Below are 26,938 nucleotides of genomic sequence, written 5' to 3'. Positions count from 1 at the left end.
CAAATTCATTGTTTCCTGCATCTTTTACATATTTGAACCCTTTCCAACAATGACTGTATGATTTTGAGATGTATCTTTTCACACTGAAGACTGAGAGATTTACATGTAACTATTACAAAAGGTTCAAACACCCACTGATGCTCCAGAAGGAAAAACAATGCATTATGAGCCAGGGGTATAAACTTTTGAACAGAATAAAGATGAGTACATTTTTCTTATTTTGCTTAAATATCTTTTTTACCATTTAGTAGTGCCCTTCAGAAGCTACAGAAAATACTTGCATGTTTTCCAGAAGAAAAAATAAGTTCAATTTACCCTGATCTTCAAATTCAAAAAGTTTTTACCTTCAGGCTCTTAATGCATTGCTTTTCCTTCTGAAGCATTAGTGGGTGTTTGAACCTTTTGTAATAGTTGCATGTAAATCTCTCAGCCGGCAGTTTAACTGTTCAGGACAAACAAGGGACTCATGAACAACTTCACAAAATAAAACAGAAAAACTGTGGATTATTCAGATAACAACACAGCATTAAGAATCAAGCGTACGTAAACGTTTGAACAGGGTCATTTTTTATAAATTTAATTATTATTCTTTCTTGTGGACTACATGTAAACGCCTTTCATGTGAAATATATTATTCAGGTCTGAACTAAATTAAAAATAACAAATTTTTAATCCCTCTTATTTTGGTAAAGTAATTAAGATTTTGCAGATACTGCAAAGTGTAACTAAAAAATTTACCACAACTATGTAAGAACACCATGCTATGACCATCTGATATTATTTTAAATGTAAAACAGAAATATCTAAGAAATTCCAATATTTTTTATAGATTTACATTACAGCATTATGTATTTCTATATAAATAGTATTTTGTTCATTTCTATGACCAATTTCTAGGCCACTTTACATCACAAATTTGGATTTCAATGACCAGAGGAACCCTTAACCATGGTAAATATGCAATGGGAACTCCAAGAGGCAGCTAAAAGATCTTGAGGATATTAAATTTCTTGTGGAAAGCAGATCCGTACCTTCTTGTCCTGCAGGTCCGTGGAGAGCTCATAGCTGTCAGAGAGCGCTTTGCAGCGCTTGCTCTCTTCTTCCTCTTGCTTGCGGAGTGCCAGGCTGGCGGGTTGGTTGCGGGTCCGTTGCGCCCAGGCCAGGGTCGCTGGGCTTGAAGGGGCCACAGGAGGCCCCTGTGGGCCGGGAATGTTTCGGATATTCCCGTAGCGTTCCGAGTTGCCCAGGTATGGGCCCTGACTACAGGTGCTGTCGGAAAAGCTAGCCGTGTCTGGACAATGAGGATCTCCCTCCACACTGAGAGGAAACAAGATAGAGAAAAATAGAGAATGAGCTCCAGGTCAACAACTGCCACAAACGGTCTTATCTGTTGACAAGTTGAGACTAAAACAAGTCTGTAATCTTGGCACTGAAACGGATCAGTGTAGACAAACATATTAGCACACTAACCAACATTAGCATTTCAAATGCCCATATGCAGCCCAGTCAGGACTCAGCCATCTGGCCGGAATACAGGAGAACGAGGGAGGAACAAGTAAAGATGGAGGGAGTGTGAAAGAGGAACAGAGAGAGGACATGATGCATAGAGAAAAAGGCAGAGAGAGAGAGAGATGGAAGGGAAAAACAGTGCCATGTGTGGCATACTGTCAACGAAACAAGCCAGGCATCAAAAATGATAAGAACTGAGTCATTCGACGATGACTCAGAGAGAAAGAGAGAAAGAGAGCAACACAAAAATGGAGGAAAAGGTGTACAAAGGTAAGTCGGACTTAGAGTATCCCTCTCTCCCTAAAGCAGGTGTACTGTACTGTGATGACTCACTTCCTGTTGTCAGCATTACTAAAAAAATACATACAATTGAGGTCAAATGTTTATATACACCTCGCAGAATCTGCAAAATGTTAATTATTTTACCAAAATATGAGGGATCATACAAAATGCATGTTATTTTTCATTTAGTACTGACCTTAATTCTTCTTAATACTGTGTTGTTATCTGAATGATCCACAACAGTTTTTTTTTTTGTGATAATTTGTTGATAGAGTCCCTTGTTTGTCCTGAACAGTTAAACTGGCTGCTGTTCTTCAGAAAAATCCTTCAGGTCCCACAAATTATTTGGTTTTTCAGCATTTTTGTATATTTGAACCCTTTCTAACAATGACTGTGTGATTTTGAGATCCATCTTTTCACACTGAGGACAACTGAGGGACTCATATGCAACTATTACAGAAGGTTCAAACATTCACTGATGCTCCAGAAGGAAAAACGATTGATTAAGAGCCAGGGGTGTAAACTTTTGAATAGAATGAAATTTACAAGATGTGTAAATTTTTTCTTATTTTGCCAAAATATCATTTTTTTCCTTCATTTAGTGCCGCCCTTCAGAAGCTACAGAAGATACTTACATGTTTCCTAGAAGACAAAATAAGTTAAATTTACCCTGATCTTCAAATTACAAAAGTTTTTCTCCCCCTGGCTCTTAATGAATTGTGTTTCCTTCTGCAGCAACAGTGAGTGTTTGAACCTTCTGTAATAGTTGCAAATGAGTCCCTCAGTTGTCCTCAGTGTGAAAAGATGGATCTCAAAGTCATACAGTCATTGTTGGAAAGGATTCAAATACACAAAATTGCTGAAAAACCAAAGAATTTGTGGGGCCTGAAGGATTTTTTTGAAGAAAAGCAGGCAGTTTAACTGATCAGGACAAACACGTAAGTTATAAACAACCATCACTAAAAAACAAAACAAAACACTCAGCTGTGGATCATTTAGAAAACAACACAGTATTAAGAAGCATATGTAAGCTTTCGAACAGGCTTATTTTTATTCAACTCTTTTTTTCTCTTGTGGACTATATGTATATCTTTTATGTGAAGGTCAGTACTAAATAAAAAATAACATGCATTTTGCATGATCCCTTTTATTTTGGTAAAATAACATTTTGCAGATTCTGCAAGGTGTATGTAAACTTTTGACCTTAACTGTATATATACACAGTATATATGAATTAATATCTCATATCTTCACATATAATGTTTAACATTTTTCAGTCATTTACTCACATGTAGGCGTGTGCCCTGTGCGGGAGTTTAGTCTTTCGATGGAAGCGCATGGCTAAGGAGGAGAAAAAAAACTCACACATGATGTCTGCAGCGGTGAGATAGGGAGCGTGCGCTTGCATAAGAGCTGCTCTGGGATCAGCACAATCATGCCGGTGGGTTTCCTGATGACTGCATCGACAATCTGTCAATTACTGCAGTGCCGATGCAGTTTACAAGCAGTACAGTAGCAAAACACACACACACACACATACAGTCTCTCTCTCTCTCTGAGCGTAACAAATCTCTTCACACCAGGGGACTGGTAACTACCAACACAGCAACAGCTGAGTTTTGCCAGCAACAGCAAAGCTTCAAAACAATCGGCTCAACAGCAATCAACTGAAATAATATACTGCTACACAATGTAACATTCAGTGTATGATTATCGTACAGAATACAGTTTCACAATAGACAGTTCCACCAAAAGGCAGCATAGTGCAACTGCTGTTTCTCTTTCAATCACACATGGCAATAAATGTCCTTCAAACTTTCTCTCCTGTACGTGTGTGGTAATGCGTGTCCAGGAATAGCGCCGAGTAGTCCAGCCGTGCAATCCTGCGGTGATCAGCATGAGTGACTTTAGAAATGTACATGTATGTGTGCTTGCTCATGACGCATATGCAGCTGTGGTAGAATCCCAGTCACATGGTGCATGTGTGTGTGGGCAAACCAGGCTGTCCCCACCTCCCAGGGCAAGTCACACAAAAGCACACACACAAACACGTCGCCTCAGTCCAGGGTCAGTTCACTACACACAGATTCATTATTCGTAGATGTAGTCGTAGAATTGAAACTCTACTCTACCGCTGACGTGAACGAGGCTCGCCCCAATCGGCCTGAGGGAGGCGCTACACCAATTGAAAGTACGAAATCGCTCGTAACTCCTAAACCGCTCAGTCACAGGCCCAAGCTGAGGTCACAGGAAAAAAATTGGAGATTGGCCACTTGGTGGCGCTATAAGAGGAAATAAACATAAAAATGGCTATAACTAGGCAACCATTTGTCCTATCAACATAAAAATAGCTGTGCACAGTCTTGGTCCAAAGAGCCACAAGTGTCTATGGGGACATTTGCGTATCTCAAAAAAATGGACGCCACTGGCCAATGAAGATCAAGCACCTCTTAGACAAGAGTAATGGAGGCCGACCGGAACGAAACTCGGTGGGCCTGTTTGACTCACGGCCCCAAAGGTCTGTGAGAAATTTGAAAGAAATCACCCACTGAGGGGGTGGTATCGCATATTTTGAGGACGTAAACGATTGCACATTTTTCCACACATGTACGCGATATTTGTATCGTATGATAGACCTCCTAATTTTGACCAACTTGGAGAACCACTGCTGTCAATCAAACTGTTTTTTAAGTGATTGAGAAGATGTGAAAAACCTACTTTTGCGAACTAGTCCAAGGCAATTCTCTGGACTCTCTAGGTCAATAATTATCAAAAACATGTTGAAATTTACCTTTTGGGAAGCTATAACTGGGTCCTTTAGAAAAGGGACATGTCCAAATATACCCAAAATGTCTATAAGGCCTAAACGAAAACTCAAAACTTCCCGAAACCTGCTGAGCACATGCAACAGGTGATTCTAAACAAGCATGCAAAGTTTCAGGGACATTGGACTACAGCTGCTGCTATAACAGTCATAAATGTCATAAACATCATATTTCTATGGTATATCATCACCTGGATTTGACAAAAATGCATGTAAAAAAATGTATGTATACATGTAAATATTTCTTGAATATATACATATATGTGTGTGTATATACATATAAATATACACAATATACACAGTATGCATATTATGTAAACAAACTGTTATTTTTGATGTGATTAATCGCGATTAATCAATTTGGCGTCACTAATTACACTATTTTATAATATTATCAATGTGTTGTATACTGACAACAATAACATGAGGATGACTAAATTACATTAACATTTATTAAGTAAGCAGATGCTTTTAGTTGTAATTCTTCACATTTAATATCTGATTTAAACAATGACCTCACAGACGAAGATAAGGAACCCTTTCTGAAGGTTAAAGTACACTGAGAGCGAAATATACATGTGCATTTGTTTGCTTGTGTATTTACAAAAAACACGTTCGTGGGCAGATGCTGACAGAAAGGAATATTTCCGTGCGACTCAGTGAGCAGCTGTTAATTGAGTGTCAGTCAGACTGCTACATGCATTTGGCGGTGTTGGTCTAGAAAACATTATCAACAAGAAAACAATCAAGCGTTTAAAACAATGCATCCACAAGAAATGGCCACCCGAACACTTTCAACATACTGTAATTTAGGACATGCTAATATTCCATTCATTAAAATACAGATAACACGCCAGCTCAGATTATAATGTCATCATGTGCCTCAGTTAGTAAGACAATTCAATACTTCCCATTCTTCCACTAGACAGAAATACATTGGCCAATCAAAACAGATTTGTAAATGTGTAATCCTCACTATAAAATGAGTAATAGAACACAAATATATAGGACTCTGCAGACATTAATAAAGCTTTAGCTTGCTCTATAAAACCAATAATAAAGTAATAAAGCAGCACCATTAACTTTATGATTTAAAAGAGCCATTTGCTTTTCAATAGAATGATCTGGGGCCTATGCTAATGTCACTATATCACTATACCATTCATCTGCCATTATATAATGGTGCACTTTCAAATTATGTCACTTTGCTAGCCTTGGTCATGATTTTGGAGTAACTGACTTTCATTCCACAATAAACTCTAAAACAGTTCACATCCTGCAAACATCTAGCTGTTAGAAAAAGCTAAACCTCAAAAATAAAGTTGTTAGAAATAGCAAAACGTCTGATAAACAGATAAAAAGAGTGTGCACCATTGATCTTAGAAGGGTATTGAACTGTTTACTCAGTTCTGTGTAAATCTATACCAATTTTTGTGTCTCTGTGATCTCACCACAACCCACCAGAAAACCACCACAAATATCAAATACATATAATTGAGAATAAGCAACTTCTACATAAGAACATGCAGGGGCATGTTTTGTGTTTGTACCAAGGGAGACATGTTTTCATAATTCATTTCGAAAGTTTGTTTCGTGTTAGCATGCTGCTAAGCTAACACTACAGTTCCCCAATGCATAAAAACACAGCAAAAATATTTTTATAATATATGCAAAACACTTTATAATTGCAATTAAACCATTTTTATGATAATATGAACTTATTTATAATACTCTCGCCTCATCCACCATCTTGGATCGATTTTTTTACAGAGCTCATCACAATGTATTATAGAATTGCTTTCTCTATAAAGGCTATATGTGATGCTGCCTTAGAATTTGGTCGAAACAAGGTAGGAGGCGGCATAATTAAGCTGCCTACCTTCTGGAACAGCCATGTGATGTCTTAAAATGCTGCCTCCGTAGGCAGCACACTACGTTTTGGATCAGAGCTTATATGTTTGCTACAGAAGCTGGGGGTTGGCGTAACAGCTCTAAGCGGTTTTATTATCAATTCTATCGATTTTCATCATCGTGTTTAATTAGTTCAGGCTCTGAATAACAGTAATTCCACCATATCAGTCTAGTCTCAGTAGCCTTGAGTTGGAAATGATGTCGTGAATGAGATCTTCATTAAAGATGTAGAGAAAAAGGTATTGTACTCGTTTTTGTAGCCTTTTTAGTGTTATAATGCACATAATAGAAAACCACTGCATTTGCGTGTTTATATGAGTAGGGTTAGTTCACAGAAAATAGGTCCCTTTGAAATCGGTATTATTTTTTTCCAAATGACGTTTTTACATTCACATTTTTTTTGGATTCTGTTCTTTTTTTCATTTTCATTTTTCTAGACTGTGTTTTAGTGGTTAAATTAAAAAATATTAATCAAAAAGCATGTCAAATTAATTAAAATAAAAATGAAACTCACACATTTTACACACACTATTAAAAGTTTAACAATGTTTTTCTAAGGCCCTATAAAACACATTTTATTTTATTTTTAAATTCAGTTATATTTTTACCAAATTTTGTGTTTTTTATTCATTTCTGGATTCTATTTTAGTGGTTTCATTAAATTTTAATAATCAAAAACATTTCTAATTATAATTATAATTATAATTATATATATATATAATTTATTTTATATTATTTTACTTCTTATTTTATTTCTTTTTTTCAGAAATACTGTATTGTGTATTTACATTTTTCTGGTAAATACTCCTAGTATTTTTGTGGCTTAATATTATTGCAATTTGATTTATGTGTTCCAACCTACTTTTGATTTATTCATCCAAAATTTGGCAAATTCCGTGACATTCCGTGTTATACAGTACATTCTATTTTTTATGTCTGGATTCCACAATTCCGAAATCATAGGGCCCAAAAAAAATTTAAAAACATGCCTGTGAAAAACAGAAGAAAAAAACTAGCAGAATTTATCATTCTAATTACAATCTACAGTAAAAATTAGCTTAATATTTGTACTTTTAAAGGATGCATTAAACTGATCAAGTGACAGTAAAGACATTTATAATGTTTATAATATATGTCAAGATTTCTGTTTCAAATAAATGCTGTTCTTTTGAACTTTCTATTTATCAGAGAATCAAAGGTTACTATTTGAAGCCATATGTTAAAACAGACCGAAATATTGTTATTAACAGAAAATATTCATATCCATCTGCTCAAACAATAATACATTATTTGTTTGCATACAGTCAGTCATATAATGTTACAAGAAATAGGGGGAAAAAAATCAGAACAAATTCAGGTTAAAATATGAATGAGATTTAAAAAGAAAAAAAAAAACTTTCTTTTGACCATACAAGGAATTTCCTTTAAATGACCTTTGTTTATGTTCCACAGAAGAACGCCAGTCATACATTATTATACAAAAATTAATTTTTCAGTGCACTTTTTCTTTGAATCTGATGCTGACACAGTTGTTCTGCACCTTTGAAATTGGATTCTGAATTTAGACTTAATTCACACTCACAGGCACATGGTTTCTCCTGAAATGGAAAGTTAACATACAGTCTCTGAATCACCCATCTCCTTGAGAGTACTGCTTGTGCGGCTCTGTTGTCATGCAGGTAAAGGTGTGAGACAGTGTGAGAAAATGTGTCACTGCAGGAGGTTGTTAAAGGGAAAGTTCACCAAAAAATGAAAAACCTGTCATCATTTTGTCATTCTCGAGTCATTCCAAAACTGCATTTGTTTTCTTCCAGGGAACATGCAGGGAATCTAAAAATATGGTGATGCTGCTCTTTTTCCACACATGGACAGTGAATTGTGAGCTAACTTTACTGTTGATCTGTGCAAGAAAGAAAGTGATTCATTTTTGGGTGAACTATCCCTTTAAATTGAGACATGAAACTGTATAAAGTCATTTTCATGATTAAAGTCACTTTACTAATAAATCAAGTACACAAATAATTATGTGTCATATCATTACTATATTGCAAATACATACATTTGAACTATACATTTGTTTACTTCCTTAAGATGTCCAAATATGACATAATGGTACTATTTCTGGAGTGGATCATAAAGCACTGGAAGCTTTCCTTTTGCACACTCAGCAAACAACAAATCTTCACGCAGTGAGCATCAGAAGCCAAAGAGAGTGTACGTCATTTCTGCACTCAAAATGCAGTGTTTGGCAGTCACAGAGCACTTCCTGTTTAAAGCTACAGGCCAGAACTGCTGAAGTGGTCCTGGGAATCATCTCTGCGTTCATTACTAAAGGCTCAGCCTGAGAACGCACTGTTGGAGAATAAGACTGCTGCCTGTCACGACACAGAGCGCTGTATGGTCTCGCTTTTTTGCACAACCTCAAGCAGCCTGTCATTTACACCAAACCGGATCACAGCTTCAGCAGCACAGAAGAGAGAATCACTGACAACGTGAACGTTTTGGGCTTAAAATAGCAGGACTGCTGAAAATACAAAGTAACACCCGACTTTGAACTTCCAGAGATCTGTCTGAACAAGACGGATGTTCAAAGAAGAAAAATAATGACATCATTCAGTTTAACCATTTCTGGTTTCTAAATTTAGCCAGACGACAGGCAAATAATCTCACTAACTCAACCCAAACCAGGTAGAAATTTTGGATGGGGTAAACAATAAATTAATAAATATCCAACTGTGCTTCCAAACATATCCAAAAAATATAATCCAATACAAAATCCAAACATGTGTGAATTATTTATATACAGTAAATGGCTATCATAACTTATTATATGTTATTAACCTAATATATAATTTATTACAGTCAGACCACAGTGACACACTTCATTTAAAGGGATTGTTACCCAAAAACGAAAATTACTCCATGATTTACTCACCCTCAAGCTATCCTAGGTGTATATAGGACCACGGAATTGCGGAATCCAGTCATAAAAACGGAATTTACTGTATAATGTGGAATGTCACAGAATTTGTCTAAGTTTGCATGAATTAATCAAAAGTGGGTAATTACACAAATCAAATCGCAATACGGACTAGTATCTCTAAATATTGAGCAAAAAGACTATTTAAATATGAATCTTTCATGTTCTGCGTGTCTTGTTTACTACACACATACTGAAGTTCACGTGACGCTCGCAGTGATTTCAGCATCAGCCGTTTTGCCAAATGAGGACATAAATACATTAACAACTTCAATTTCCAGAACTGCTCTGAAGTTTCTTCATAAGCATTTTTTCTTTTGAGAGATCACACAATATTTCTTTCATGTTTTCATTTTAAGTGTTTCCCAAAAAATTAAGTTTGTTTAATTTTCATTTGATTTAAAGATAAATTAATATTTTATACCTTCATTTGATAACCAGAAAATTGTAAATATTATAAAAATATTGTAAAACTTAACTTTATGTATTCAAATAATTAGACATGCTTAAACAGAATTTGGTAACAGTAAAACAGAAGGTGAGAAAAAATAAAACATTTCATAGGGCCCTAAACATGTATTTTTTGTTAAACTTTTAATAAATTGATGTTAAATTGTATAAGTTTCATAATTTTAATTAATTAGACTTGCTTTTTGATTAATAAAATGTATTTTAACCATTAAAAAAAGAGAAAAATTAAAACTGAAAAAATGGAATTTAGCAAAAAAATAAAACATAATTTGGAAAAAAAAAAAAAATGGATTTTATAGGGCCCTATATGACTTTCCCAGCTCTTCCAAGCTTTATAATGGCAGTGAATGGCTGTTGACATTCAATAGCCCAATAGAAGTCAATGAAAGATCATCCATCCATCATAAAAAGTACTCCACACAACTAAGGGGGTTAATAAAGGCCCCTATGAAGTGAATCAATGCGTTTGTGTAAGAAAAATATCCATATTTAAAACTTCATAAACAGTAATCTCTAGCTTCTGCTAACTATCATATCCATGTTCATGAGAGAGTGGCATTCAAGCGGATGATCCAGGACTTAGGAGAATGCAGTGACGAATGAGGAAGTGCAGCAGAGAGAGCAAAACAAAACATTGGTCAAGAATTAAAAGTACAAAACAAGGATTTGTAAAGAAAAATGTCAGAGGATTTCGATATAAACCAAGAGGGGACTGGTTTTCCTTTGCTGTAAACAAAAGTTGGTTCTAAAGAGACCAGCATATTCTCACCGGAGCTTACGCTACGCCTAAGTCCTACGTCATTCGCTGGAACGCCATTCTTTCGTGAACATGCATACGACATTTGTTAATATAACTCTGATTGTATACGTTTGAAAGAAGAAAGTCATATACAACTAGGAAGGCTTGAGGGTGAGTAAATCCTTTTTTGGTGAACTATCCCTTTAAGACATTTTAACTTTAAACCATCGTTTCTGGTCAAAATACCAATTCCATAATCTATAATTTTCCACTTTTCCATTAAAAAAGTTCATCCCCTGTTGTGCTTTGACATAAAAAAACCAATGACATATTTGTTTCTAAGCAAACTACTTCAACAAAATGAATCAGAATCCCAACATTACCACTACTTGTAAGAGCGAGGACTGTTTGACTCCAGCTTCAATTTGGACAATGTAATGCACATCCCAACACTAGAATGAGCATGAACATATTTATGCAAGACTTCAACACACTTCTTTCACCAAGTTAAGATAGCAACATAAGAAGAAAGCTTTCTTGGCATATTCTAAGACATGTTGGAAAAGCAAAACATGCCAATTATTCAGTGAGGTCCCATGCTGAGTAGCATAACTTCTTTAGTCAGCTGACTCAGTCTCTTTCTCTGACAGGACTCACAAGCTTCTCGCTGCTATGGTAACTAAATGCCACTTTTCATATGTGCAGCAATGTGTTTGGAATGAATACGATGCTCTACTTATAAACACTGAATGGATTAACAAAAATCTGTGCCTTTAAACACAGCGACATGGATAAGAAAACCCAAACATAGTCGGAAATAAAACTGAATTAAGGTAAGTAAAGATAAAGCAAATGAAAATTGTAGCTGTGGCTCAAATCCAATGCATTAAAACAGACAGGAAATGGCCAGGGCTGATAGTACAGCGAGATACATGGCTGGGGGATAGAAAGAGAAAGAGAGGAAGAGAGGAAGAGAAGGTCGAAGCGCAGATGAAATCTTTAGCATTTCTGAACCCATATTCTGCTGAAGGGCTGTGCAAAAGTTCATAAAGCTAAAAGTATACTGAAAGATAAACAAAATTCAAGATTTTAAAAAAAAATCATAATTCACTATAACAAAGAAAGCAGTTAGTCCATGCACCAGGAATGATGAAGCACTAAATAATTCCTTATTGCAATGGATGGCAGTCATCATGACAGAGACTGTGAGGAAAAAAAATACAAGACCAACTTGCTAGCAGCAGCACACTTGCTGAAGAACAGTGATTCTGTCTCACATACTTCGTCTCTTGCTGCCTCTTTGACAGTGTCGTAGCTTTCGCAGTCTGTAAAACAGCTGAAATCTCTCCAGCACTGTTTAAATCCCTCGCACAAGAAGACTAACGGATTCAGAAGACCCCCCGCCAGCTGAAAAACAGAGAGAAAGCCTAGAGAGAACACCACGGCTTGTTTCTGCACAACGTACTAGAGAGTTTTATTATGTTTTTTGACAAGACTCAAATCTGGAACAAGACGTTTGAAGCATTATGGAAGCAACGAAGCAGGTGCCTCCTCAAAATTCAGAAAAGAAAATAACTGACAGGACATCATAAAAAAGAATGAATATGATGCAATATGCTATGACTAGCCAATTAAGCATTCAGTGCAATAATATCGGTTTCTCATGCTCACAATTAGTTCTTAAATCACCCTGAATCAGACATGGTGTAAAAGGATGTCTAAATATAGAGTAAATAACTCACCCACTCAAACACCAACACTTTAGGTCATATCAGAGTGAAAATGATCTTGAAAAGATGACCTGTGAGTGAACTGGTTTTTAGCAAGCACTCTGCTCAGTTACATTACAGTGGGACCATCATAACACCTGCAGTTTTTACAGTAAATTGGTTGACTAATGGTCCAAATAGAAGGTAACTATAAAAAATAGCCAAATATAATCTATGCTACTGTAGGTCTACTATTTCAGCTAATTAAAAAAAAGAAAGTTTTAGAACACATACACTGACTTCATAACGTGCTAATATAAACAAATGGTATTAAATACTGACCGAATCAAAACTATTTTATGGGTCAAATCAGATCTGATTCTTTCTTTACAGTAAGGTAACAATTACAGGCTACCACTTTTTACAGTATAGTACTGGTTTCTTGTTGATAGCGTAAGGTAAATGTTATCCAGAAACTAAGTAAAATTTAAACGAATATGGTTAGTTTACACCAGACTAAAATAAATAAAACACTGCCAAAAGTAAGATTTTTTAATGTCTCTTCTGCTCACCAAGCCTGCATATATTTGATCCGAAGTACAGCAAAACAGTAACATTTAAAAATATTTTTACCATTTAAAATAAACGTTTTCTGTTTGAATATATTTGAAAATTTAATTTATTCCTGTGATCAAAACTTAATTTTTAGCATCATTACTCCAGTCTTCAGTGTCACATGATCCTTCAGAAATCATTCTAACATGCTGATTCGCTGTTCAAGAAATTAAACATTATTATTAATATTAATATATATTAATAATAACATAATATATGTTATTATTATTATTAATATTAATAATAATAATAATTTAAAAAAGTGAACTGTTTTAAGTATTGATAATTATCAATATTTAAAACAGTTGAGTATTTTTTTTTTCAGGATTCTTTGATGAATAGAAAGATAAAAGATTGCATTTATTTGAAATAAAAAGCTTTTGTAACATTATACACTATATCATTCAAAAGCTTGTAGTCAGTATAATTGTTTTGGAAAAGAAATGATAGAAATTAATACTTTTATTTAGCACGGATGCTTTAAATTTATTAAAAGTGACGATAAAGAAATTTATAATGTTACAAAATACTTTTATATCAGATACGTGCTGTTCTTCTCAACTTTCTATTCATCAAAGAAACCTGAAAAAAAAATACTACTTACCTGTTTTCAACATAATACTATTAAAATGTTTTTTGATCAGCAAATCATAATATTAGAATGATTTCTGAAGGATCACGTGACTGGAGTAATGATGCTAAAAAAATTCAGCTATTAAATCACAGGAATAAATTTCATTTTAAAATATATTCAAACAGAAACCAGTTATTTTAAATAGAAAAAAGATTTCAAAATTGTACTGTTTTTGCTGTACTTTGGATCAAATAAATGATGAGCAGATAAGACTTCTTTAAAAAAAAAAAAAAAAAAAAAACATTAAAAATCTTACTGTTCAAAAACTTTTGATGGTAGTGTAAATAAAAACGGGGCTTTTCCTCCTCATTAAAGAAGACCATTGCCTTCAGTGTGTTTAAACAGGTTAAAACAACTACAGCAAGCCTCAAAACTGTCATTCAACTGTAATATGTTTGAATATTTAACAGTCATGTCCATATGTACAGTTCAGCACTCATAAGAGGAAAAAAATGATTCAAGCATTAGTCAGTACTACACTTGTTTTCAAATGAGGGCATTACTGTGTTGAGGAAACTTGTGACCTACAAGTCATTGCCAAGAACATGCATTCAAAAACTGCGACCACTGCACAAGCTCAGAAACTCTGTACATTACAGGCATTCGCGTAATAACCTATAATTTAAAGGCATCGCTGACTGTTTTTAGCAGTGTTTTCCCACTGACTCGTTGGCCTCAAGCGTTTTCTCTGCGGCTAAAGATGCGCTTCCATTTACAATGCGCGCACGCATATTGCGCGTTTTACGTTGTTTTTCCGGTGATGCCTCATAACAGGGTCATTTAAATTAACGAATCTAACAAATTCATTAAAATCCAGTTAGCAAAAGAAAACAAACCACATTTTCCAACCAGCCGTGTCCCAAAAAAAAGACTCAAAATATTGCGTCTTACCAATACACAAGCTTGTTATGAAGAATCGCTGGAGTCTTATCCGACGCACAGTTGATGCACCACATTGTTGCGAGAAACACGTCCGGATGCGCAAGCGCTATTTCATTTGATCGCTAATTTGGCTCGAGCGCTGACAGCGTCCCTCACGGCGTGCGCGCGGAGTAGGATTCGCTTTAAAAGGCATGATTTGCGATTTCATGTGCTGTCATTAGCGACGAGATGATGAGAAGCTCATTCTCTCATCCTTGGCCACCCTCCTTCTCCTCCTCCCCTCTCGTTCCATCTCTCTCTCTCCCTCTCTCTCCCCCAATCCTTTGAATCTCTTCAGACTCGTGCAGCCAGCGTGACACAGCAGTAAGGGCGCGAAAACGCGTCTGCCAGCAGAGCTTGGCAAACCGCTTCCTGTTCGCAGCGCATGATCCGCACCTCAGGCATCATTGCTTCGACTCATCTGACAGGCTCTGTTCGGTGCCATTAAGATCAATCAGCGTGTCATGTGACATAATCTGTGTGAGTCACATCTCGATTCGTCGCGCGGTCCAGGGGAACCATATGGTGTCAATCTGGTGGTCAATTCTATCACTCAGTTCACGCCACTTCACAAAGTGCATTCCTAAAAATAAAGATTCCATAAGGGCGTTTTTGCAGCCATATAGTGGAACTATTCTGGGTTTCCAAAAGAATCTTTCAGTGAACAGTTCTTAAAGGGATAGTTCACTCAAAAAAGAAATATCTGTCATTATTTGCTCACCCTCATGTCGTTCCAAACCCATAAGGCCTTAAATCCGAGAGCTCTCGGACCCCACGGTCAAAGTCCATAATGGTATCAAGAACATCACCAAAATAGCACGTGACATCAGTGGTTCTACCGTAATTTTTGAAGCTAAAAGAATACTTTTTGTGCGTGAAGAAAACAAAAATAACGCTATTCAACAATTTTTCGCCTCCGCATCACCCTGACGCCATTTTAGAGAATATTATGACGCATGCACACTTTCATCTGCATGTGTTCTTTCACTCCATTTGTCCTAGTGACGACAGACTCAAGAGCATGAACTGTGTCAGAAAGCAAACACTTTCTGTAGACAAGATAGTGGCAGTAATTGTAATTTCTACTTGCTTTTGACGCGACATGACACTCGCATTTAGCATATTCAAGTGTCAAGTCGTTAAAGGGACAGTTCTCCCAAAAATGAAATTTAGCCCATTATTTACTCACCCTCCAGGCATTCTTGGTGTATATGACTTCCTTCTTTCAGACAAATGCAATCAAGAGTTATATTAAAAATTATCCTGGCATTTCCAAGCTTTAGAATGGCATAGGTCTGTGTTTCTCCTCATCAGCCTAAAACAAGTCCAATAAAGTGCATCCATCCATAATTAAAAAGAGCCTCACATGGCTCTGGGGGGTGATTAAAGGCCTCCTGTAGTGAATCATCGCGTTTTTGTAAGAAAAATATCAATATTCAAAACATAAAAACACAAAAAAATCTAGCTTGCGCCAACGGGTCATACACGGAAGCAGCTCTGGGTGGATGATGTATGATATTGGCGTTGTGCATGTGCTGGTGAGTCTCGTGAAAATCAACGTTTGTTTACAGAAGCAAAGTTTCCTTACTTTAGCAAAGGAAAACCAGTCTCCTCTTGGTTTATATCATAACAAATCTTTGTTTTGTACTTCTAATTTATGACCATTGTTTTGGTTCTCCACGGCGCGTTTGCGTTCGTCACGTCTAAGCAGCACATGCGCAACGCCGACATCATACATCATCCACCTCGAAGCTGCTTCCGTGTAGACCAGTTGGCGCAAGCTACATTGAAGTGATTCTTACATTTTAAATATGGATATTTGTTTTACAAAAACACATCTATTCACTACAGGAGGCCTTTATTCACCCCCTGGAGCTGTGTGAGGCACTTTTTTATTATAGATGTATGCACTTTATTGGACTTGTTTTGGACTGATGAAGAGAAATACCTGCCTATGCCATTGTAAAGCTGGGAAATGCCAGGATAATTTTTAATATAACACTGATTGCATTCATCTAAATGAAGGAAGTCATATACACCAAGGATGCCTGGAGGGTGAGTAAATAATGAGCTAAATTTCCTTTTTGGGTGAAATATCCCTTTAAGTGGCTGAACGCCAGTGGGCAGGGCCTATGGTGGGAAGATGACTATTTGTTGATTTCTTGCACTGAGAGTAGTGTTTATGCAAATGACTGCGTCCGGGTGACATCACATTACACCTCGGATCCAAACGAGCCATTTTCTGAGGTTTATTACATTAATGACATTTTAAGTTATGAAACTTGCAGGATGTATTAAGCACACAAAGACCTTGTCTATATCAAAAGATAAAGGGAAATTGACCAATTTATAAGAAACATTTTTTCTAGTGTGAAAAGATTTTAAAAAACAAATTTTAAAAATGTTTTTCAATAGTGTGCATAAACAAGAGACCATTCTCCGTTTCTCTCCTCACTTTGCACACCCAAGTTTAATTAATGTTTTTCTTTTTGTCAGTGGACTTATAATGAAGCACGCCGAGAGAGACTTTGCAACCCACTCTGTTGTGACAACAGTCTCTTCTCTGTATCTTGAGCCTTCTCATCTTGACAATGGCCCACACTTCCTCCATCTTTCACATGGACATCAAAACACAGGAGAGATTTGTGATATTTCTTTCTCTCTCTCGCTGTCGCTGTGTCTCCATCTCTCTCCCTGGCCTCAGGACAGCTTTATATAATTCATCATATTCCATATTAGCCACCATTTTGATGCCTCCTCCCCATGTTTGTCATCTGTCTCATTCTTCAGCACAAGCTGCTCAGTGTTCTGTTCACTTCATCTCTCCTGTGTCACTTTTTCTTTTTTTCAGGGTTCATACGGTCATGAAAAACCTGGAAGTATCAGGCCTGGGAATATTAAAAGTTTAATTTACAGGCTGGGAAAAGATTATCGCTAATGTACATTTCTCCAGTTATGCTCTGCATGGAAACTCCTATATTTTTCTTTTAGATACTTCACAGTTATTTACTGTTAAAATATCATAATTCTAAAGACTGGTATCAATTATATATACAAATGAAAATCCTCTTGTCAATCTTTATGAAATTTTGAGATTTTAAAAATACTTATGCAGTAAATCATGAACAACTGAAAAAGTCATTGGTTAAAAAATGTTAAAACGTGTGATTAGCTTCAAATTCTCTAACAAACTGGCTTATGCCTGTTTTAATTAGAATACAGCATCATGCAAATTCTTTGATTAATGTCCACAAAACTAGACATTAATTTTAATCTGTCCATGTCCAACCTAAATTAACTCTAGGGGAATTCTCAATTTTTTCATTAATGCTTAAAAAAAAACTAAAATTATGGCCTAGATTTGTAGAAGTCTAATGACCTACATTCTGCCATTCATCAGACTCTGACACTCTTGTGTGTTAGTTTTAAGGACATGAATGAGAATTAATGAGTTGGCTAAATTACTGTCCAAAAATTGCAAAAATTCATTATAACAAATGGCAAGGGCATCGACAACATGCAGAAATATATCAAAACAGCAATTCATTTTCAGAATATAATACAGAATTAACCAAAATATGCACTTTAATTGCATTATCATGCCTGTGTAAACAGGTTCTATTAGATGTTTTGGCCTGTATACTGTAGGTATATTTTCAAATAAACTGCCAAAAATTGTTAATGGATACATATGAGAAATTGCATTCCATTTTGTGATTTCACTGGAGGCCACAGAAGATTGATATAGCAACTGAAAGCATAACTGACAAACCACTTGATGGATTTTAGGAAATTCCTCTAAATAGGGTCTAAATCACCTGTTTGTGGCTCATTGAACATACTGGACGATTGCACATTTACATTCTCTCTCCCAACCTCCTGTGATGGCAAACAAAACACAGTCATGCTTAATTTCACCAAAACAAACAGAGGTAAGTACAGCCAAGTAAGAGAAGTTGCATGCATTCACATCACCACACATGCTCTCTTCCTAGGCATACAATATGAAATGTTACTAGACTCATATTGTTCCTGTAGCACACATTGATGACTGTTGTCCACCGCATGATACGAATCTTGTTGAAATACTGTAGACATGCATCATCTCAATGTGCAATGAGCTACTACTCATGCAGCACTCAGTCTATTTTAATGTCACCAGGGCACCACGTGATGCGAATCTCCACATGATTGGACAGACATGATGCTTCATGACTGTGCTCTGTCAGCCTCCCGTGGTGGGCGGAGTCAATGTCGGTCTCCTCGCATTTCCCTTTTCATGATTCCCACAGAACAACGATACAACGTGCTGCTGACTGCAATATTAATAAAGTCTAACTAGGTCATTTGAGCGATCAGAAAGACTCTGCTTCAGAATGCAGAGAGTGCAAACAGCTGAGAGAGATGGAGACATCACTTCAGATTAACATTTCCCCATAATGAACACTAATGGAAACATAAAAACATATATTCAGGTAGATTTATAATACTGTAAAAATCTGAACATGAGAACTCACCGTCAAGGAATAATAAATAGAAAAAAATTGTCATTACTATTACTATAGATACTGTTACTGTTCTATATATATATATATATATATATATTGGTGCTATATTGGTGCAAATACATTAAAGTAAGTTGACGTTATCATTGAAGACCAGCAATAATAATTTTCAATTTGATTACATAATAATGGCAATATACACATGTCAAAGTCAGACATGCCCCTTTGCCAGCTGTGATGTCTGGTTACTGGTTTAATCTTGGCCCAGGTTTTTAATAGATTTTTGGGTCAGCACACAATTTATTGCTATAAGTTTAAAATACAATGAATTTAGGCCCAGAATATGCAGAGCTGTAATAACTGTTAATGGTGGACATTTTGATGAATCAAAAATGTACGTTTTTTCTATGTATAAACTGTTTAATTAAGTAATAAAATATGTTTTCGTAGTTTGTGTTGTCCCTTATCAGTGCACAATTATCACAAATTAAAAAGGATTCATGTCAATATTGTCCAAAACCCCACTTTTCTAGGGTGTTTCCAAACTCTTGGAGGGCAGTATTTGTGAAATATTATTACAATTTAAAGTGTTTTCTGTTTGTTCTGTTTGTGTGTATACATATATTCACATATATATATATATATATATATATATATACACATATATAAACAAACAGAAAATACTTTAAATTGTAATAATATTTCACAATATTACTGTTTTATTGTATTTTTGATCAAATAAATGCAGCCATGGGGAGAAAAATAACAAAAACAACAAAAACCCTTAAATAAAGGTCATTAAAATCATGTTTTAAAAAATGGTCCTCTCCTTTCTTTGCAAATTATACAATTTTAAAATCTTTTAAATTCTGGAGTGACTGGTGACCTGGAAATGTTTTCATCTCGATCCATAAATAATGAAGCATACCACTTTCTTTCAACCCTTTTTGTTCCTGATTCACTATTTCCCACCATTTGCCATTTTCTCTTTACTCTCTGTTTGTCCATTACTGTAATCCTGTTTACCGATCTCTTGCTCGTCATTTGTCTCTCTCGGTCTCGTTCTCATTTCTTTGTAATCATACTGCCCCCTCTCTCTTTTTTAAATCATTATCTCTCTCTCCACACTGCTCCCACCCTTTATCCCTCCTTCACGGTGTTGTCACTTTCTCTGGAAGAGGCGGATTCAGAGAAGGGGAGAGGGGGCGGGGATGAGAGGAGAGAGTTGCTTGGTGACGGTTGCTGAGAAACGGATGTGGGAGGGGTTGCAGCGAGCCAGAGTCGAGTGGCGTTGCCTTGGCGACCGAGGTTTCACACTGTCTTACAGGATTTGGCGCAAGATGGGAGGGCTCCTGTACCTCTGAGGGGTTAGGTGGCATCATATAACAATATACACAAAATAAACACTTGTGCACATGCACACATAAACACTTGAGCTAATCTTGTTTTAGGGATAAAAACTGGTAAAATACCAAAAAATGGTTTTGCCAAAATTTGATTTTTTAATTTCATTTATAAAACGGATAGTTCCGGTATTTGATTCTGATTGGCTGAGCCACATTTGAAGCTGCTGTAAATTACTCTACAAACATACACCTTTGTTTACATTTGTAAGTTGCTCGGCAACCACAACCATTCTGAGGAACTACATTGTTTGGCAGAAGAATAAAGTTTTTATTAATATCATTACATTTCATTTGCTCTGTTTTACTTTGTGAAACCTTACTACCTTTGTGGAATAACTGTCTTATAAAAGCAATAAGCCCCATGAAGCTGTGGTTTACAGTGAATTTAACACACGTTGTTATTAGCTGGTATAAATTCACTGTAAACCACGGCTTTTGGGGGCTTATTGCTTTATTTTATTCTAATTTGAAGGCAAGGTAATGCAGTAAAATTTACTTCTGTTTAAGAACCAAACAATTTGAAACTAGGCCTATTTCCATGTACTCAAAAAAAGTTTTTTTTTTTTTTTTTTTTGTCTTCTTGTTTTTGAAAAGAGGAGGAAAAGGGAAAAGGAATGCATTTATTTGGTCAAAAATACTCTATATTGTGAAATATTATTACAAATTTAAATAACTTATTTTATTACTAATTTAACTTATTTTAAAATTCCTGTGATGGCAAAACTGATTCTAATTTGCTGCTCAAGAAACATTTATTACTGTTATCATTGTTGAAAACATTAGTGCTGCTTAATATTTTTGTGAAAACCACAAAAACGTTTTTCAGGAATTTTTTTATGATTAGAAAGTTGAAAAGAACAACATTTATTTGAAATAGAAAAGCTTTGTAACATTATAAATGTCTTTTGAATGTCACTTTTGACCAACTTAATAGATTAGTTCACTTCCAGAATAAAACCTTCCTGATAATTTACTCACCCCCATGTCATCCAAGATAATGTCTGTCTTTCTTCAGTTGAAAAGAAGTTTTTTTTAGGAAATTATTCCAAGATTGTTCTCCATATAATGGACTTCAATGGTGGCCAATGGTTTAAAGGTCCAAACTGCAGTTTCAATGCAGCTTTAAAAGGCTCTACACGATCCCAGCCAAGGAATAAAGGTCTTTTCTAGCAAAAAAAATCAGTCATTTTCTAAAAAATTACAAACTGATTTACTTTTTAACCCAAATTGCTTGCTGTGCACTAGCTCAACTTCATGCATAAAGTAGTAATGTTGAAAAGGTAATGCGCAACGTAGGCAGAAGTACCAACTCAGTGTTTACAAAGCGAACATGCAAAAAAGTCAAACTCCCTTTACAAAAAAAGGTAAAACAACGATGTTGGCTGTTTTTGAAGTTGGAGGAGAAAATGAGGTGAAGTTTTTTGCCCTACCCTTCCATTTTGAATCAAAGACAAAAGACAAAGAACTAACCACAAGTGACCTTTCCAACGTGATTACATAATGTGTGAGATCGTCGACACATCGCAGAGCTAGTGCAAGATGAGCATTTGTGGTTAAAAGGTATATAATTTTTTTTTATTTATTTTAATTTAATTTATTTTTAAAAAATGACAGATCGCTTCGAGAGATAAGACCCTTATTCCTCAGCTGGGATCATGTAGAGACCTTTGAAGCTGCACTGACACTGCAGTTTGGACCTTCAACCCGTTGGCCACCATTGAAGTCCACTATATGGAGAAAAATCCTGGAATAATTCCCTCAAAAAACATAATTTCTTTTCAACTGAATAAAGAAAGACATTAACATCTTGGATGACATGGGGGTGAGTAAATTATCCAGAGAATTTTATTCTGGAAGTGAACTAATCCTTTAATACTTGCTGAATTCATTCATTTTTAAAAAATAAATAAATAAAATCATCCTGGTAAATCTTATCTTAACACTTGACTGGTTAAATGGTGTGTTTAAAAACAGCTGACTTCAAGAACGACCCAACAACAATTGTAACACTATGAGGACACAGGATACGAAAAACACATACATGAACATGCACAACAGGAAGTTGTCCCATCAAGAGGTTGAACAAACATTGACGGGACGGTGACGGGAGCTGTCCATTGTGCTGAACACAGCCATCATCATTCACGGCTGCTTGACCTCATTTATAGTGCTGCACTACTAATTCAGATCATTTATTCCTTTTAAACAATCTGTGTGAATTAGTATTGAAATACAACATTGAAATTTAAATTTGTTTAAAGGTATTAATGGTAATTCATATAACAATGAAAAACATTTGAAAATAACTCTCTAGAATTTAAAGGGATAGTTCACCCAAAACTGAAAATTCTCATTATTTGCTCACCATCATGTTGTTCCAAACCGACATGAGGATGAGTAATCAATGACTGGATTTTCATTTTTGAGTGAACTAATTTTTTAAAGGTGATCACAATACAAAACTGCATTTTGCTTTCTTTAGTGAATCAAGCTTAACAGTTTTTTAAGTACATGCTGTTTTTAAAAATAACCCCTCATAGTGCAAAATTCAAACTTTATGCAAAGGTTTTCCACAGCGCTGTGATTAATAGTCTAGTTTTAACAACTTTCTAGAAAGTGTAATAATGGCTCTTTTGAATCAACAAATAGGCTGCTCTTTTAATCACATTATCCCATTATTAATTATGCAGCAATTACTCCCTATGCTTTATTAGGGTGTAAAATTAACCTCAACGCAAGTCAGGATTCCAAATAAGGACACAGGGAAATTAAAGCTTAAAGCTTACGAATCATGTCTAATCAAAAATGTTTATGTACACACAGAATAAATAAGCTAAGCAAACAGCCACGTCTGCAACCGCAACGTGATTCAGCTGGTGTCTGTCTGCAAGCTAACGTGACTGATCACATGAACACTAGCCCTCTGATGTAATGTGCAATGGTCTCTTCCCAAAATGCTATCTAACAGAAAGTCATCTATAGCCCTATTTGAACAGGATTAGTCTTCATATATCTATAGGCCTGTCTGTTACTATGCATGTCTGTGATGTATATCAGACTTGTGTACAGAATAAGCACTTTCTTCATTTATGCATTCCATCAGCCATAACTGTTCTTATCAGAAAATATTAAACAGCATCTGTACTAATTAATTATGCAGGAAACATTGAACATGAACATTAGATTATCAGTATCATTTTTTTAATCAGTATAAAATATTCAGCAGCCATTAGTATCACATGATCCTTCAGAAATCATTCTTATTTGACGATTTGATGCACAATTTTTCTTCTTAACAATGAACGCAGTTATGCTGAGTTTGTGTGTGTGTAAACCATGATTTTTTAATGAATAGAAAGTTTAAAAAACAGCATTTACTTGGGTATTTATACTTCTGAATGCTCGTCAATGAAAAACATGACGGTTTATTTACAGCCAGGAAATGCTAACCAGGCAATGCTAACCAGACAAACCTTGACCTCTTGGTTAATCCACACTGTCATCTATAATTCAATGATTTCCTCTGTCACTGTATGCGCTGTCACCGATGCTTTTTTCTACAGAGCAAACGAGCAGGACACCGTGAACTCCGAGCAAAACACCTGAGGGGGAAAATCCTGATATAAACATACAACCATCAGAGAGACTATGTCTTCTTTTACAGCCGAACATTTCATTTTCAGATCAAGCAATTTCTCCTGCTTCCTCTTTGGTTATAGGTTATATGTGACCTTGGCTTGGATCCAAAACACACACACACGTTCACACTTTTATATACACAGACAACACTCAAATTCATACTCAGGCAAATACACATATAATCAGCATTTAATACAGTAATATAGTACAAAGCAGCAGTGCAGATTCAACTATGCCGGCACTGCCCAACAGAGATGCCATAATATCCAGCCGCGTGCAGAAAGGAGTCACCCTCGCCCTTTGATGTGTGCTTGCACTAATCTGCGTTTAGCTCCCTTTCATGATCACCACAAGCTGACACTTGCTGTCTACCAAACAAGATTAATCCGACACAGTCATCCCCGCTGAAACATATTAGCAAATTAACAATTTCTGAAATCCCTCGCAGTTTGAAGTCGCACGCTGCAGCAGAATGACCGCAAACAGTTATCGCTCATCATTAGAGTAAATGAAGAACAGAGCCTCGAGAAACTTGGACGGCCGTCACTCAGCTTGGGATTGTCGACTTACTTCTAAGTAGAAACACTCTGATTATAATATAGCTCGTTTTTAGACTGCTTAGAAAACTGATTCAAGCTTATTAAAAAAACTGTTTTAAAAACATACAGAGATAAAAACACCTCATAATACTTGAAATATACACAAAACGATTACTGTTGGTCAACTAGCATTCTGATGTCAAATACTTTTGGATAATAACCACAACATAAATTTCCTCCAAATTAGAAAAGACATTCTTTTTTTTGTGATTCAGTGATCGATTCGCTGCTCTAAAATAAATAAATAAATAAATAAATAATTAAATAAATATTGATGAAGGTTAAAAATAATTTTATTCTGTGCAAAGAAACTATGGATTGCCGTATATATTTATGCCATTATTCCAAACTATTTGACAGCAGAATAATTAATATAATAAAATAAAATGAGACTGTACTTGCGACTTTTTATCTCACAATTCAGACTTTTTTTCTCAGAATTGTCTTATATCTCACAATTCTGACTTTATATCATGTAATTGCGAGTTATTAAGTCAGAATTGTGAGATATAAACTCAATTTAAACTTAAACTTTAAACTTAAAATAAACATAATTTAATTTGCAGTTACAATTCTGAGAAACAAGTCAGAATTGCGTAAAAAAAATCAGAATTGTGAGATACTCGCATTTGCAAGAAAGACAGAATAGTTGTTATCTCGCAATTCTGACTTTACGTCTTACAATTGCAAGTTTATATCTCACAATTCTGAGAAAACAGTCAGAAATGTGAGAAAAATTCAGAATTGCAAGATACAAATTTGCATTTTTTGAGGTTAAATTTATTCATGTCCTGCAGAAAAAAAGTCAGAATTGTTTTTATCTCGCAATTCAGACTATTTCTTGCAACTGCGAGTTTATATCATGCAATTCTGAGAAAAAAGTTAGAATTGCGAATTTGTATAATGCAGTTCTGAGAAAAAAAGTCAGAATTGTGAGATGTAAACTCCTTCAAAACTTAATTTGCAGTTACAATACTGAGAAAAAAGTCAGAATTGCGTAAAAAAACATCTGAATTATGAGATACTCGCATTTGCAAGAAAGTCAGAATTGTTATCTTGCAATTCAGACTTTATTTCTTACAATTGCATGTTCATATCTCAAAATTCTGAGAAAACAGTCAGAAATGTGAGATATAAACTCGCAACTGATAAAAAAAAAAATTCTGAATTGTGAGATACAAATTTGCATTTGTGAGGTTAAATTTATTCATGTCCTGCAGAAAAAAGTCTGAATTGTTTTTATCTCGCAATTCGGACTATTTCTTGCAACTGCAAGTTTATATCATGCAATTCTGATTTTATAACTCGCAATTACAAGTTTATATCTTACAATTCTGAGAAAAAGTCAGAATTGCGAATTTGTATAATGCGATTTTGAGAAAAAAAGTCAGAATTGTGAGATAAAACGTCAATAACCTTTTAAAAAAAAAATTTAGTTACAAAATGTTACAAATGGCAAAATGACAAGTAAGTTACTAAGTAAATAAATAAATAAATAAATAAATGTCCTGAAATACTGATCGAAGCTAAAATGATTTTATTATATGAGAAGAAGCTATGGATTGTGGGAAACTATGGATTTGTCATTATACAAAAATATTTGACAGCAGAATGAAAGAAATAATAAAATTTCATGGCACATAAAAACAACTGTAATTCCATGGTGGTCTTTTCTAGCACCGTGGAGCACCATAAACATACTAAACATATATAGCCTCTGTGTTAATCGTTCAGTACCAGAGTATATATGAAACACCATGACATTACCATTTGACACAATCACTGTAGTAGGATACAATCACAGAACTTTTGTAAGGGTTTGCTGTTCCTGAGAGAGTCAGGAGGCATTAAGAGGGACGCTTCAGCAGAACACAGCTCTAAATTACCCATCAGCCTTGTACTTGCCGACTGAGGATACCAAAAGCGCTCCTACCAGACATAGTTAATCTTCTGTCACTAGATGAGACCCATGAGTGCACACACACCCGTAAATCTGACCATTCTGGTGGAATTCATCTTTAACCTTAAACAACCGGCCCTCTTCAGCTTATAAATCTACTCACTTTCTCTTTTTCACTCACACGCACTTGAAAATTCGCATGCGCAGCCAGCTGCTTTTCTTTATATTATTAATTTAAAACATGACCTCTTACTCTTCTTTTTCTTTCTCTCTCTCACACCCTTCCCCCCCCTC

At 35.4% G+C, this 26,938-nt stretch overlaps 1 protein-coding gene across 6 annotated transcripts in view; it reads right to left on the bottom strand.

The window, feature by feature from the left end:
* Positions 1–26,938, bottom strand: part of LOC127169374 (IQ motif and SEC7 domain-containing protein 2) — an 86,365-nt gene that overhangs the window by 16,981 nt on the left and 42,446 nt on the right. For 3 of the 6 annotated variants that reach the window (XM_051116696.1, XM_051116698.1, XM_051116700.1), the window contains one exon: positions 1,032–1,317. In XM_051116696.1, coding sequence (XP_050972653.1) covers positions 1,032–1,317 — 286 coding nt within the window. Of the gene's footprint in view, positions 1–1,031; positions 1,318–3,080; positions 4,551–14,565; positions 15,060–26,938 lie in introns of those variants that run through there. The other 3 variants (XM_051116702.1, XM_051116701.1, XM_051116699.1) reach the window with 3 other exon arrangements.

Source organism: Labeo rohita, chromosome 8, assembly GCF_022985175.1.
Source record: "Labeo rohita strain BAU-BD-2019 chromosome 8, IGBB_LRoh.1.0, whole genome shotgun sequence".
NCBI lineage: Eukaryota > Metazoa > Chordata > Actinopteri > Cypriniformes > Cyprinidae > Labeo > Labeo rohita.
The sequence above is the reverse complement of the archived record's forward strand: the minus strand, read 5'-3'. Positions and strand labels throughout refer to the sequence as shown.